The sequence below is a fragment of the Solanum lycopersicum genome, chromosome 11 (assembly GCF_036512215.1).
Source record: "Solanum lycopersicum chromosome 11, SLM_r2.1".
NCBI classification, from domain to species: Eukaryota; Viridiplantae; Streptophyta; class Magnoliopsida; order Solanales; family Solanaceae; genus Solanum; species Solanum lycopersicum.
In genome coordinates this window covers 2293711-2310432 of record NC_090810.1, presented here as the reverse complement: position 1 = coordinate 2310432, position 16722 = coordinate 2293711, and the positions used below count along the sequence as shown (strand labels likewise).

The following is a 16722-nucleotide window of genomic DNA, read 5'->3' as shown; positions in this document are numbered from 1 at the left end:
TCCTGAAATAGGATTCCCTTTTCGTGCTTACTTGGTAAGTCCCTTTTTTTCAACTTGAATCTAAACTACGATTCAAAATCCCTCAATCTTGATGGATGAAAGAAAGAAAAACATCAGAATTGTGATGTTTCCATGGTTAGCTCGAGGTCATATCAGCGCATTTCTAGAGCTAGCAAAGGCACTTGCAAAGAGAAATTTCATAACTTACATCTATACAACACATGCTAATCTCGCTTACTTCAAAGACACACTCTCTCCCGAAGAAACTAGGCACGTTAAGCTAATGGATATTGTACTCCCATATTTGCCTCATCTTCCTCGTACTTCACACACCACAGCTGGCCTTCACCCCCATCTCATCAACACTCTGAAACTGATCTTCCTTAAGGGAAAACCCGACTTTTTCACCATTCTTGAAACTCTAAAACCTGATCTGATCATCTATGATTTCCTCCTACCATGTATTCCGTTAATGGCTTCTACATTGCATTTCCCAGCTGTCCTGTTTCTCACCTCTGGTGCTGCAGCAAACAGTTATCACTATCATGTTAGAGATAACAATCCAAGTATTGATTACCCTTTTCCTGAAATCTTCTTCAAGGATCATGAACATAGGAGAAACAAGAGAATATTCGATTCTCTCGAGGATGATGGCATTGACGAGAAAAATGGTATCACGAGGTGCTTTGAAAGATCGAAAGGGATCATCTTGATCAAGACTTTCAAAGAGCTAGAAGGTAAGTTTATTGATTACCTCACGTTTTTGTTTAACAAAAGGTTTGTTCCTGTTGGACCTCTCGTTCGAGCATTTGATCAAACAGATAGTGGGGAGTATAATGACAAGATCATTGAATGGCTCAATGAGAAAGAAAAATGTTCAACAATTTTTATTAGTTTTGGGAGTGAACTTTACTTCACCAAAGAGCAAATTCAAGAAATGGCACTAGGGTTAGAACTTAGCATGGTGAATTTCATATGGGTGATTAGGTTTCCGGGGACTTATAAAATGGAGATTCGAGAAGTTCTACCTGAAGGGTTTTATGAGAGAAATTGGAATACAGGGTTAATAGTTGAAGAGTGGGCCCCACAAGGGAGAATTTTGAAGCATTCGAGTATTGCCGGATTCGTGAGTCACTGTGGATGGAATTCAGTAATGGAGGCACTTGGTTGTGGTGTTCCAATTATAGCCTTGCCCGTGCAACATGAGCAACCACTTAACGCGAGGCTATTGGTTAATGAGGTAAGGGTAGGATTGGAAATTCCTAAAGATGAAGAAGGAAAGTTTAGCAAAGAAGGAGTGGCTAAGGTTGTAAGAGAAATGGTGTTTGAGAGAAGGGGAGAGAGTGTGAGGAAAAAAGCAAAGGAGTTTGGTGAAAAAATGAGAGAAAATGGAGAAAATGACATTGAGAGAGTGGTGGATGAATTGGTTGATCTTTACAAGAATTCATTAAGGCCTACCTACAACTATAAACGACGATACTAAAGAAGACTTATGTACTATATCATAATAGATCGTATCTTTTTTTCTCTCTAGGTCTACCTACTACTAAAGAGGCCTAAGAAGCCTAGTGTATCGTATCATATTTAGTTTTCTTTTTAAAAAAAAAAATAAACTATGTTTAAATCAACTGATATGTACTTCAACTATCTAAGGTTAACGTAATAAAAGTTTTGGTGATTTTTGCTTGTTTTAGTGCCCATCTTACATCTTACAACAAGAAGTGATGCAAAATATCTATATTAGAAAAGAGTTTTGAGTTATGTATATTATGAATATAAGAAATTTTTAAGGAGAACGCCTTATCTTACTATCGTAATTACATATAGATATCATTTGAGCGACCCTATTTGTATTAAAAATACAATAACGGTGTATATAACACTAAACACTAAAAAATAAATATAAAAAAAAAATGTAACTCTCTCTCCCTCTATGGGGTATGAAAGGATGGCATTTGCTTATTTTTCATTGTTGTATCATGTTTTGTAATTACCAAAGAAAGGATTAATTATTTAATCATAGTAGACTATAGTTGACTACTAAATTAATCACTCAACTCCACTTGACAACCCAATTATAAAATATTATAACAAGATAAAAAGCATTCATGTTGAAAATTGACTCACTTGTAATAGAAAAACAAATAAACAATATAATAAAAAAAAGGCTCCCTCAGCCTGTTATTCTCATTCATTCATTCATGGCTTCTTTCAAAGATTTCTCAGAAGTAATATTACATGACAAAGACAGTAAATTTAAAGGTCGAACTCATCAAATTTAACTCCGAGATCTACCTCTACCCGAGGGGGCACCTTTCCGTTGGGCCGAAAGGAAATGAAAAATGAGAAGAACAGCCAACATCAGATGTCATACAGTAAATTACACAGTACAGGTTACATCCTCTTTACCTCATGTATGAGCCATCAAGAAAAATGAGAGGAATTTACAACTCTGCATCAGCTACTGAAAACATTTGATAGCAACAAATAAGTGAAAAACAACACCAGGAAACAATAGGCTAAAAAGGAAAATAAAATTATTTCCACCAGAACCATACAACTTTGTAGATCTGCCACAGAATGTCTTATCCAGATGAACCAGATATCCTCAGTACATGCAGAGACGGAAACATGACTTTCAATCTCCCGGGAGTCTGGACAGACTGCCACGGTGTCCTCCCTCATCGATCAAAGCAGCACAAATCAGGTCAAGAGTAGATAATATAACGCGAGACTCACATTAAGGGTGTGCCTGGTAATGACAGAAGTCATTTTCCAGAAAATGTTTTCTGAAAACATTTATTAAAAACTGTTGTGCTTTGATGAAAATTGAGTATTAAAGATTGCTAATAATATATCTATTAGTTAAGAGTTGAGATGATGGGAACATGAGTCATTCTCCCCTTTTCGCAAAAACTGTTCTCCGGAAAAGTAGTTTCTGGCAACCAAATACCAAAAATTTCCTTCTTTTTAACATTATAAGGATCATCATCTATAATAAAAATAGACTATTTATTGAAAATGTTCTCCAAAAAATATTCCAGTTCCAAACACACCTTAAGTCAAGCGTAAACCTCTTCAAGAAAGTTCAGATGATGAGCAGCAACTTTTGTCATTAATAATCTCGATTTATATTTGATAATATCATAAAAGTATAATAAGTAAAACATTCCTTCAAAGAAAGAAATGTATTTCTTGAATCAATATTGAGATAAGTACTGCCTGCGGAAACAGCAAATTTACTTTTAACCTTGCTATACTAAATATCTTCCAAATGTTCCAGGAATATGCTAAATTGTGTTGTTAGCTCAAAGAACCATAACTATACAGGAGTGCTGAAAAGCATACATTTTTCGCATATGCAATGTATATTAATAATATTACCCTGTTAGTACAAAGGCTATCAATCCAAAACTCTTACGACTGCTAAGTGACGAATATTGTTAAATTTAATTAAGGGCATTAACTGCAACCACATTCAGTTATGTGAACTCTCTCTCCGCACTAGCCAACAAAAAATAGATATGTTTCTAACTAATGTTCTACAGAAAGACAACACATACTTATGTATGTACAGGAAGTCTGTTGATTGTCAAGGGAAAAGTAAGCACAACTTCAATCTAATAGCTAGCAATAACAGATATATATCATAAGATCTTATAAAATAGGTCTGACATCTTATAATTTCACTTCCATTGGAAAAACCAGACTAGAGAAGTTGAACTTAACCAGACAAAACAAATCATGAAGCTGTAAAATAGTAATAGAACAAGCCATGAATTGTCTTATCTGAGACAGACGTTGCATGAGTCCTCTCTATGGCCAGGAGAGGTGCTGCACATGCAAGCATCATCTTTGGACTTTAGGAGGCAAAGGATGCATGCATCCCAATGTCGCCCTGGAAAATGTACATGTTCCATGAATAAAAAAATTGAGAAATAAATACACATGCTTCCAGATTGCGATGAGACCAAAGAAACGAGTAAATAAAGTCCATAAGTATGTTACAACAAGGTGCAAAGAATTCACCAAATTCAGTGCTTGATTAGAAGTTTCTGAAGTCTGAACAGATGAACAAAATTGTTCTATTTGCATCAAAAAGATGGCGCTCCATATATAAGAGATACATTACATCCTAAAAACTAAATGTCTTCTTATGCATGCATCCACTCTGGATTTCTTACAATTCAGAAAACAATTATTCAGCAAAAGTTAATGTCTCCTTAATTGAAGAAAGAATTTTGTTTGTAACATTTAGACTTTGACATTTCGATAGCAGAAATGTCATTGACTAGATCATGAATGAGGGAAAAGTGATTTTATAGCTAAATGCTGTTACTGGAAAATACAGAAACTACTTCAGAAATAACAACACGAGACTTTTTTCAGTCTTTCATTACAAAGTTCAAAGAAGTATGAATTTAAGAATAATTGAGTCAATTTCTTTCCAGGAATATACGGCATGATAACATAGTTACAAATTGGCCAACTGTCTACAAAGTGGAGATTAACGACAAAGAGAGAATTAACAAATGTGTCACCTATTTTCATGCTTTTACAATGCTACTCAAGTCAAAACATAGATGTGGTCCTACCATAAAAAAGAAAGCCAAAATGGAGAAATTAATTATCAACTGACATGAATACCAGTTCCAGAAGAAATTAAAGTCCTCAGCTCTGTTAAATGTTCGTCATTTGAAATATGAAGTGCAATGCGGAGATTTGTCAGTAACGCTTCTTGTTCCCAACTCAAGGGACCAGAAGCATACAATGCCTCCAAAGTGCAGCGATAAGCATGCAACTCCAAGTCACGAATATTCCCTGCTATATTTTTCTCCGAAGAAACACGGCAGCTTTCCTCCTCATGTTCTTCTGCTGAACTTTGAAAGGACTCTGCATCACTGCACAGAAGATCAGGTACTTGACAATGAACTTCAGCTGAAAAACTAGAAATTTTATTTGGACTCTCATGATTAATACTACAACTACCAACAGAGCATGCATCACTATCAGAATCATTAGATTCTCCAATTCTTGCAGGGGAATAGCCATTGGTACCACTTCTTTTTGCAGGGTTTGAACCATAATATCCATCAGACCAATTGTTAAATGAAGCACTCACATACTTCTCATCCATCCAATTTCCGTTCCACCTGGTAATATCATGTGTGTTCCCCTCCAAGGCAGCTGGAACTATTTTACGTCTCTTAAAATCTCTCTCACCTTCCACTACCTCCTGAATGTTTCTAGATGATTCGTCTGGCACCCTCTTCAGCAACACCAAAGAGCTAGCATTACACTTCTTCCTTTTAAGATTTCCCTGAGCAGCCAAATCTCCATCTCTAACATGAAATCCATTCCTAGCACTTAAGACAATGCTCACCTTTTTATAAGATCTTTGAGCAGGAAGCTGGTCAGGTTTCGCACACGTTCCAGATCCCTGTAAGTGAAAACCAACATAGGGTCAATTTAAAATGAATCACAAAGAAGGGTTTTACTTTCCAATAAGACATTTCCTAAACAATGAAACAAACAACCAACAATAAGCAAAATAAATAAAGAGGCTTGTATAAAAGGCCAAAACACCAAAAAAATAAACAAAACTTGCACAAATTCCCAGACATCATTAAGAATTTCTATCTGATAAATTTAATAGATAAGAGTGGGATGCTTAATTTCTTCCGTCAATATTACTAGCTAATAAAGTCAATATTCAAAACAAAGAATGAAGAAGGGCGGGCCAGATTAAAGACTTGCCTTTCCAATCAAGTGCCATTTTTCATCTTGCCAGCATTGTCGCACTCTGGTGTTCGATCTATGAACTCTAATCTCCTGTGAACATCCAGTTGGGTGTACTAAATAATAGTCTCTATTGAAAACCTTCACAATAATAGAAGTTTTCCAACAACAATCATTAAACACCTCGATAATTTGACCACTTTGCCCATTCTCCACACCCTTTGAAGGAAGGGGGCATGGTCTGATCTCCCTCCTCGAAACCCTCTCAGACCTCGCTTCACTTTCCATACAAGTATAATAATCATACCTCACAGAGTAAGTATGTCCATTACCCGATACGATCTCTGCAGGACACCATGATACAGGTGAATCCTTCCTGTTCATCACCTCAACTTTACTTCCTTTTTTAAACCTCATGACTATAATCCAAACCAAAACCAATAACCTGATTTTCACAAAGAAAACAACAGTTACACATCGAAACCCAAAAAAGCTTGTCCAAGTAGAAATAATATCAGATCAAACTTAGAAATGAACAAAAATGCCATTAAAATCAAAACATAATTTGACTAAATCCAAAGTAATACACAACAGAAAAACATCAAAATTGTTTCTTTTACATCAGATGATTCACATAACAAAATTTCTACTCAAACCCCCCAAAAATGAACAAGCTCTAAGCACACAAAAAATAAACCCACAAAAATAAAATTAAAATAAACCAAAAAGTACTAATTTTTTTCAAAAATACTAGATGAAATCACATTGATCAAATTTTTAAATAAAAAATTCAATGAACAAACTACAGTAGGGACTAATCACAAACATATATACAAAAACTAAACAAATTAATAACAAAAACTCAAATCTTTACCAATGAATTGCAAAAAAAATCAAAAAATTACGAAAAAATTCAATCGATTCAAACAATTAGGCATAACAAATTCAAACAAAAATACATAAAATTAAAGACCTTTTCTTGAAATTGATGAAATATTTCAGCTTATGAAGTTGTTGATCGCAACTTAGATTGATTTATCGAAGAAATCAAACGAATTTTCGCTTTTTTTTCGATTTGGGCAAATGGTATTTTTTGTGTTCTAGGGTTTGGTCATTGGGGAAGAAAAAAAAATATTAAATAAGAAAAAAAGAAAATAATTCAAATATTTATATTTTTTGAGAAAGAAAAAAAGAAAAAATATTGAAAAGGGTATTATGGGAAGATAATAAAATATTTGATTCCAAAATTTGATCCACCAGAAAAACTTGAAAGGGCCCCACAAAAAATGCACACTTTTTATGTTTGTTTCAAAGAATATTTTTATTAATATTATTTTTTTAATGGTTACTTACAAGTTACAAATCCATTTTGTGTGACATGAAAATATTCTCCACATAAATATATTTTTTTTGGCACACTTGTTGACACGTCATTTTATCGAGGACATGACTTTAAATAAAATAATTATAAAAATTAACGATCGAAATAAAAGGTTAGATTCGTCTCAAAAATAAGTATCATTTTAGAAATTTAACAGTTTTGCATTTTAAATCACTTCTTCTTAAAGAAACGTATGATAAATAGGAGTAATTTGGTCAATTATACATTTCATTTATTATTTTACTTGATCGACGTGAAATGAGCTTTTAATGAAGCTTATTTTGTGATGGGATACCTTTCCATTATCTTATTTTGTGATTCTTATCATTATATGTTTTTTCTACGATTAACGCATATTTGTTATTGTTGTTGTTTTCTCTACAAAAAAATAAATTAATATGACTTAGTCAATGTGTGTAGAATTGTTTTACGTGGGTAAGAGTTTTTTGAAAATAATATTTATGTCTTTACGAGATAGGATTGAGGTTATATATATATCATTTTATCTTAAATACAGTTATTAAATTACTTTAAGTATATTATTATATTATTATTGATGACATCATTTTATTTTGTATGATCATATTATTGAAAAATGATCAGATTTTGGAAATTAATTATTGTATGAATTCTGATATATAATTTTTTTTCATAAAAAAATTATTTTGCTAATTTTGTATTGTATCATTTAGCTAATGAAATATGGGATAATTTAGCAAATTAAATACCTTGATTTCATTTTTTCTATTTTTATTTGCTTTAAAACAAAGTTAAGTTACCAAACTTTGATCTTAAACGCCATATATTTTATGTTTAATACAAAATTATATAAATATCCGCCTATAGAAGTAAATGCACAACTAATCCAGTAATTAATCCTCATATTGCAATCTCTAAAAGGTAAGTTCATTATAACATTATTAATAGATTAAAGATTAAATATCTAAATAACTTTTTAAATTTAATACGATTGAAAAATTTGATGTACTAACTTAATTTAGCAATCACGATACACTTTTCAATTTAATAGAAACGTATCTCTTAAATAATGAAGTCAGAAAAACCAATTATGTGAGCGTTACTTGTCGATTATATACATGATGCAATTTGAGATTCAAGATAACACGCAATAAATTACATTCTAACACTAGATAGGAAATAAGGAGAAAAAAAAATAGATTTTAATATTGAAATAATAATTAGAAAAGAATTTAATTAATTAGATAAAAGTAAATATTAATTCAAGAATGAAAAGAAATTGAACCTATACAAAGAAATATATATACTTACCTAAGTAATCGAACATGTTTAATTGATAAAATTAATGAATGTTTCTTAAAAAAATTTAAAAGAGCTTGAACATCAAACGAAAATATTATGTTCGTTTTAATTTGTTTGTCCTGATTTGATTTGACATGAAGTTTAAAAGAGTAAAAAGATAATTTTAAATGGTATAATCTTGAATTAAATATATGTTTAATATACCATAATGTTATTTAATTTTATATCTTAAACATGTCAAGTGAAAAATTAAAATTAAAAAGTTGCTTATAAAACAAACAAAAAAAGAGATAACTTTTTTTTAGACGAATAAAAAAATGTGACAAACAAATTGAGAGTTTGAGATAGATGAAATATTCTATTCTTTCTTCTCCCGTTGTCCTCGTTACATGTGTCTAAAATCAAGGGTGGATCCTATTTTATAGTATCGGATTCATCTAAAGATATAGATAATATCTCTGACGTAAAACATAAATTTATCTATAAATTTTTTACTAAAATTGCTTTTATTAATTTAAAAACAGTATGGTTAAAATAGTAAGGCTCTTCAAAAATTAAATTTATAGTATTTTAGTTTTAAATTCACCTCGATTTATAATATCATAACAACATATTTTATGACTAGAACGACTTCGATTTCTACTTATCTATATTTTCTTGCTCTCAATGTCATTCGCCTAATGAGAGTCGATTTAAATAATCTTTTTAAAAAGTCAATATGTTAAAAATAGAATTTCGATATTAAAATTTATACGAAAAATACTACTAAATTTCACTTTTTTTTCATTTCAATATAATTAAAATATATATATTTTTTAAATTATTGATTAAAATTTATATAATTTAAATCTCGAACACCAACAAAGTGGAGACATGAAACCTTCCTAATTTTGTTCAATTATATGGACAGTCAAAATTGACAAAAGGTAAGAGACCAAAAGGAGAATTATTATGCACAATAATAAGATGAAAACATAAAGAAAAGTTTGACAACCATAAAAGAGAATTAGTCCAAAGTTTGGACTAATTATAATAAAATATTATTGCAAATTGAACCAACCCTTAAATCTAATAAAATATATTGCCATCCATGGTTAAATGGAATTTCAAAGGTTCAAAGCTTCTTTTTTGTTTTCCCGTCGGATTTTAATTTGGAGTCTACTAATTCAAATTTAAGTAAAATATAATTTATTTAAATGAAAAATATTTTTAATATGAGTTTTTTATATTTATAATTTGAATCTTATTCATTCCACCACAATCCTCGTTCGTAAAGGGTCAAATAGGACAATAACAAAAACCATGTTTTCCTTTGTAGTTTTGGACCTTGGAATAGTATGGAAGTTTTATCTTAATTAGCAAATTAGTGCACTAATTTCACACAAATGCTAATTAATAAAAGTAAGAAGCTTTTTTTTTTGTTATTGTTAAAGTCCTTTAATTTTGATCATGAAATTAGGGACATACAATAGTTTTTTTATTTTTTTAAAAAAATTGGATAATGCACAAGTACCCTCTCAATCTATGTCCGAAAACCCAGAGACACACTTATACTATACTAAGGTCCTATTACCCCTGAACTTATTTTATTAATAATTTTCTATCCCTTTTCGGCCTACGTGACACTATTTTGTGGGTCCAACGCTGGTTGACTTTTTTTTTCCAAGTTAGTGTCATATAGGCCGAGAAGGAGTAAAAAATTACTTACAAAATAAGTTCAGGGGATAATAGGACCTACAAATGTGTCTCTGAGATTTCAAACATAGATTAAGAGGATACTTGTACATTTTTTTTTAAAAAAAATTAATAAAGTTAACGATTAATAACAAACTTAAAATATTTTGATTTTTCAAATTTCTATCATATGTGTGAGTGTTTAAACTAATCACCAAATATTTATTAAAACACCCCTTAACTAATAGGTGGTCATTTTTCCAACTGTTATTCAGGTAGAAAGTAAACAATATATAGGTAAAGATTATTTTAATAAACATTTAAGGGGTAATGCTCAAGTACCCCATCAACCTATGCTCGAAATCTCAGAGACACACTTATACTATACTAAGATCCTATTACACCCTGAACTTATTTTATTAATAATTAATTACCCCTTTTCGACCTACGTGGCACTATCTTGTGGGCCCAACGATGGTTGACTTTTTTTTCAAACTAGTGCCACGTAGGCTAAAAAGGGGGTAGAAAATTACATATAAAATAAGTTCAGGGGTAATAGGACCTTAGTATAATATAAGTGTGTCTCTGAATTTCGGACATAAGTTGAGGAGGTACTTGTGCATTATCTCAACATTTAATGATATTTCGAATAATACATATAGTTCAGATATAAAACCGAAAAGATCAATAAATATTTTTAGTTCATGTGAACTAAGAAATAGGATATTTGTTAATGTGCATGTGTCATCACATCAAAAATATAAAATATATATTATAATAGTAGTTTTTTGCAATTATCGAAAACCTCATTATAAAGAAACTAAACATGCATATTATTATTAAATTAAATAGTGGTTAATTAATTAAAGAGTTGATATATACTAGGATAAATACTTTATCCATCATAGAAGTTATCTCAACCCAAATGACAGATCTAAATAGTTGTCAAAATCTCATCATACAATTTATTCTCTTCTTAATAATTTTTAATTAGTAAAATTTAACTCTAAAATTAATAAGTACTACCTAATATATAATTATTTTCATTGATAATTTCCTATTCCTGGGAGTATATTCCATGCATAGACCAATTAGGTCAAATAACCGAATTTTTAAATAATGTTAATTCAAGCAAAAAATAAAATACAAACAACGATATTTTCTGAATAATCTCACAAAATAACATTTGAAAAGAACAAATGTGCGTGAACTTTATCTCTCTAATATAGATAGAGATCAGATTATTTCGGAAAATCCTTGGCTTAAGAGAAACCGTCTTAGAAAAAATAATTTTGAAAAAGTATAAAAAAAAAATAAAAAATCAGAACAATAAAATATTCAAGATGCAAAAATAACAAATAATAACGGAAATCAAAACACAAAAATTTTATGGACAGAGGAGAAAAAGGTAAAATGTAATGCAATTACATAAATTGTGATTTATAAGTTTATTATATTTGAAAAATTAGCGTGACTTTATTGCAAAATAAAAGTATTCTAGATACTATATTTTATATGGTTTGAATAATTGTTCCACACAATTGGCTTACTTTTTTTAAAAATATATAGAAAATTGTGTTGATCATAAATTGCCTCTCTAAATTGTGTTCAGAAGAATTCAGTAGCTTTTTCGTAAACTCTATATTTGTGTTAGAAGATTATTTAATCGAAGATTATTCAACAAAATTAATTGTCGATTGTTAATGAAATTTAAAACCTCAAACTCTTAATTCTAACTTCACCTCTGATTGATGTATATATTGTTTGATGTGTATTTTTCTTCTTTTTTATCGGTCATTCAATATCTGATTAATCGATTACATTTTTGATAAGTTTCATTTGAAGGAATATAATATATTTTATCAAAAATAATTACGTATTGAAATTTCTAATTAAAAATAAAGGAATAATTTACTTAAAATGAACATGTCACCAACTTCATAAAATAACCAATTTTTAAATCCATTTTTTTTGCAATTTTTTTTTTAAATATCACTTTTTCCATCTCTTTCACCATATTTAATAAAATTAATAGAATTTTGTTGTTTTGTTAACCACTTTTGTTGCCAACTTCTTTTGTCTAGTAGCACTTTATTTTCATCCACTTATTTCATTACCCTATTATATTTTCACATTTGTCAAAAATTCCAAAAAAAAAAACTCAAAGAGACCCTTATCCACAAAACCAACACATTTTTTATTTTACCAAATTTTGTGTTCTTCACATTTTAATTAACCATTATTAATTCATTGAGTCAATATAATTTTTAACACAAAAAGGTCATATGGTGCAAATTCAAATTATCTAACATGTTATGTTGCTTTGAGTTAAGGAAAATATTTTTTAAAATAATAATTGACTTAACTTTTTTTAATATATTTTAAAATTATTTATATATAATTTAGATAAATATTATGAGAAATGTCGGTTGAATGGTGAAGATATATGGGGAGATAAGGTTTGTAAACTTGAGGGTGATTGTGACTCGTAAAAGCTTGTTTTTTCTATTTTCGTTAAAATCATTTTCTTCATTTTAAGCGATTTATTTTCCTAGATAAAAATATTTTTTCATTGCCAACAGGTAAAACTTACCCGCATCGAGTGTTTACACCAAGCCAATACATGCATGCCATGTGTTGAAATTTATTGTTCGTTTTATTTTATTAAATCACATAATAATAAAAATTATATTGACTTAATGTAAACACTCGATGCGGCCGAATAAGTTTTTTTGATCCTGTGAATACAGATTCATTGTTGGAAATTTTAAAAAATCCCATTAATTGCAAAATGCAGCATAAGGCAAGTAATGACACAATTCACAAATAATTTACTTATGTTGTTTTAGTACGTAGAGGTATTAAATAAATATTTATAGGTTGATGAAAGGGTAGATATTCATTTATTCTTATTCGAAAATTTTAAATTTGAATTTCGAGTATGCAGTTACGCATGAATACAAATTAATCTGACTTCAAAGAGGAGATATCAAATCCCAAATAAAAAAAATCAAGAAAAGGGTATTACATCTAGATGTAAACGCAAAATTTTGTACACAAATTTATATTTAATTACGTTTTAATACAAATATCAATATCCGATAAAAATGCGAAAAAAAACTAAGAAAAGTTTATAGATTATTCCCAAAATAAGGTATCATATTGGAATTTTGTCCTCGAAAATATATTCTTAACCATATGTTACACTACTATTTATTTCTAAAAATTAACAAAATTAAAAAAAATTGAACACATAAATTTAAATTCTAGATTTGTTTCACAAGACACCACTTTGTCATTTTTTTAAAAACTAGTTATGTATTTTTATAAGTCAAAATAAAAAATAGTTTATAAATATAAATGCTTAATATACATATCAATACAATAACCACTTAAACTTTTCAATAAAATTTATTCAGATACCTAAACTACAATTTGTTTCGATTAAGCACGTGAACATATAATAATCTAATTCTATTAGACAATTTCAATTTAAACTTTGATAAAACGTATGGTGTCAAATACCTATTAGTGAGTAGATAATTAAGTTAATTAATTACTTAAAATAAATCAACTCCTTTAATTATACACATTAACCTCAGCTCCATTTGACGTTGGTGTGTATGTATAATTTATAATAAATAACATATTATATATGGTTAACTTAACTATCTAGCTAATCGATACTTGAAAAAACGCACAACATTTTATATAGTCACGTGCTCATTTTATATATATATATATATATATATATATATATATATATATATATATTATTATATTATATAAAATTCATTAACAAATTTAAGATATTATCGACGTATTAAACCAATCACACAAGAAAATGAAACCACATATCATTATAGTGATTTATTCATTATTCACTTTGATACCATTGGTAAATTTTTTATTGTTAGACACCAAATAAATTCACCTTTACCATAATTTGAAGTAAGAAATGATGAGGTGAAGACATTCAAGTTGATAAAAAAGCACACATATCATATTTTTATTAATCTGTTATAAATATCGAGTATAAATAAATTATTACCGATAAACATAAATCACTTGTCAATTCAACCTAAAAACAACCCCATCAAGTATTTGAAGTAACAAACACTCGAATGAATCAAAATAACAAACCACATAGCCTACCTCTTTCCTTGAAGCAAAAGCCTATTTTAACATTTGCTTATTAAATTAATAGACAATTCATTCTATATTTATATATGCAAAATATATTTATGTATGCAAAAATACATTTCTAGGCTATACTTTAAAGTTGTAATAAAACTTAAATTATATAGGAAAAAAATGTGTAACCTTTGAATTGTTTTGAAGTCAAGAAAAGAAGTTAGGATAATTGAAGTAGAAGCAATATGTTGTGGTAAAATATTAAAAGGGGGTCAAAATGTGAAATGAAAAAAAAATAATTCAAGATTGTATGGAAAAAATAATATTTTGAATTTAAGATTATGATGAGTAGTCTTCAAAGTGTTGGGAGTAGTGGAAGAACATCAACAAGTGATGATAATAATAATAATAATATTAATGATGAAGATCAAGAGATGACAAAATTGGCATTGGCTTCATTTCAAGCTAGAGAAGAACAAATTGAGAGGAAAAAAATGGAGGTGAAAGGGAAAGTTGAGTCTCAACTTACCCGGGCTGAGGAAGAAACTAGGCGTTTGGTTCGTGTTTGGGAGGTATAGTTCATATTATCTGTCTTTTAAGATTTTAGCCGTATGATTCGTGTTTCAAAGGTATGGTTCATATAATATGTGTTTTAACTAGAAGGTAAGGTTTATATTATGTCTTTGAAGACTCTATGTATTTGGTTTATGTTTGAGATGTATGGTTTATGTTATTTGTCTTTTTTAAGATTCTAGGTGTTTTAGATTTGTTTCTCCAAGGTATATAATGGTTCTTATTATTTGTCCGTTAAGATTTTAGGTGTCGAAGGTAAATTTTTGATTTCGCGGGTAAAAGATTTCGAACTTGAGACCTCCAACATGGAAGTCTCAAGTAGGAGTGTGCACTATTTGGATTAAACAGAAAAATCAAACCAAACCAAACCAAACCAAATTCTAATTTGGATTGGTTTTTTGGATTTTTGGATTTCTTGTTTGATTTTGAATTTATAATTTACTTTGTTTGTTTTTTTCGTTTGGTTTCGGATTTAGAAAAATGAAAACCGAAAAAAACTGAATTATATATATATATATATATATATATATATATATATATATATATATATATATATATATATATATATATATATAATTTTATAATTGCAAATAATTTTGTTATGTTTCTAATTATTAAAAAATCGATTAACCAAACCGAAAAAAACCAAACCAAACCAAATTTATTTTGGTTTGGATTAGGTTACACTTCTCCAAAATCAAAAACCGAAATACCAACCGAATAGCATAAAACCGAATGCACACTCCTAGTCTCAAGCTCAAACCATTTGGCCACCCCGAAGGGTACCCATTTATATCTATTTTGTTTGTCAATATAGGATCCAAAAATTCGACATTCCCTCCTTTATGAAAAACGTATAAGAAGGAAAGATCTCGCGATTCAGCATTTTCTACCTGAATTATTGATCATCACATGACCCTACATAAAAACCTCGTATTGAGTGATTCTCCTCTCCATAAAAAATCTACATGTAATTTTCCGAAAACATAAATATGTGATTTTAGTAAATAGGAAACAACAACCAACTAATTTGGAAAAAAATTATTTTTACAATTAATTTTAATTTTTTTTTGAAGGAGCTTGAAGTGTTGACAGATCCCATGAGAAAAGAAGTTGCAATGGTACGCAAGAAAATTGATTTGATTAATCGTGAAATTAAATCACTTGGACAATCATGTCAAAAAAAGGTATTTTTTTTAATTATTTGTTAAATATATTATATATTAGTTAAAATCACTTATTCTAGTATTAATTAATTTATATCTTTCTCCTAATACTCCTTGGCATATATAGCCGGCCAAACAGATTATGAAAGCTTGATCAAATAGACTATAATTTAAATACGCGAATGTGTAATTTTACGTAATTTTTATTTAATGATATTCCACTTGTAAATTAGGAGAAAGAATATAGAGAAGTTTTAGAAGCTTTCAATGAAAAGAACAATGAGAAAACTCAGCTAACATCTACTCTTGTTGAGGTAAATATTCATAATTTATAATAACTATTATTTTTTTTTAAAATTACTTTTAAGAAAATACCCCTAATCTAATTAACTTTTTTTTTTTCTTTTTGTGTATTTGTCATTTTTTTAGTTGGTGAAGAAAAGTGAGAAACTCAGAATGGGGAAGCTAGAGGAACTAAGCAAAGTTTTAAATCCCAAACGCTAGTAAATGTTATAAAACATATTCTCTATGTATTTTACATACAAATTTATTTTTAACTTTCACTTTATATTTCTTCAAATAATGTACCCTAATTCCCTCCCTTGATTTGATTTTTCACCATTGTGTTGAGATTGTAAAAAACAACAAAGTGAGATTTGTTTTATTTCTCTTCATCATGTCTATTTCACTCATGTAACACGACGTTGAGAACAATAACATACTCTGTATACAAACATTACCCCTACCTTAGGAGAACCCTAGGCTCAAGAAAAA

General features: G+C 29.1%; 3 protein-coding genes across 4 annotated transcripts; 2 read left to right on the top strand and 1 right to left on the bottom strand.

Moving 5' to 3' along the window:
• Positions 1-91: 91 nt before the first annotated feature.
• LOC101248447 (UDP-glucosyltransferase 29-like) lies at positions 92-1678 on the top strand. Its single transcript, XM_004250433.4, has one exon. It carries the CDS (start codon positions 92-94, stop codon positions 1481-1483), a length of 1392 nt encoding a protein of 463 aa, XP_004250481.1. The 3' UTR covers positions 1484-1678.
• Positions 1679-2154: 476 nt separating this feature from the next.
• Positions 2155-6894, bottom strand: LOC101249876 (uncharacterized). Of its 2 annotated transcripts, XR_011212337.1 has the most exons (5): positions 6713-6894; positions 5758-6184; positions 4648-5440; positions 2559-3898; positions 2344-2464 (listed from the first exon to the last, which is right to left on the bottom strand). XR_011212337.1 is itself a non-coding variant. In XM_004249943.5 (4 exons), the coding sequence occupies exons 2-4, from the start codon at positions 6154-6156 to the stop codon at positions 3786-3788; spliced, it is 1305 nt and encodes a 434-aa protein (XP_004249991.2). In that variant the 5' UTR covers positions 6157-6184; positions 6713-6894; the 3' UTR covers positions 2155-3785. The 2 variants fall into 2 exon arrangements, 1 of the variants encoding a protein (XP_004249991.2); XM_004249943.5 differs by having other exon boundaries at positions 2155-3898.
• A 7410-nt stretch (positions 6895-14304) lies between these two features.
• Positions 14305-16622, top strand: LOC101249597 (uncharacterized). The gene is made up of 4 exons (XM_004249942.5): positions 14305-14781; positions 15859-15969; positions 16182-16262; positions 16378-16622. Exons 1-4 carry the CDS (start codon positions 14551-14553, stop codon positions 16450-16452), a joined length of 498 nt encoding a protein of 165 aa, XP_004249990.1. The 5' UTR covers positions 14305-14550; the 3' UTR covers positions 16453-16622.
• Positions 16623-16722: the final 100 nt, after the last annotated feature.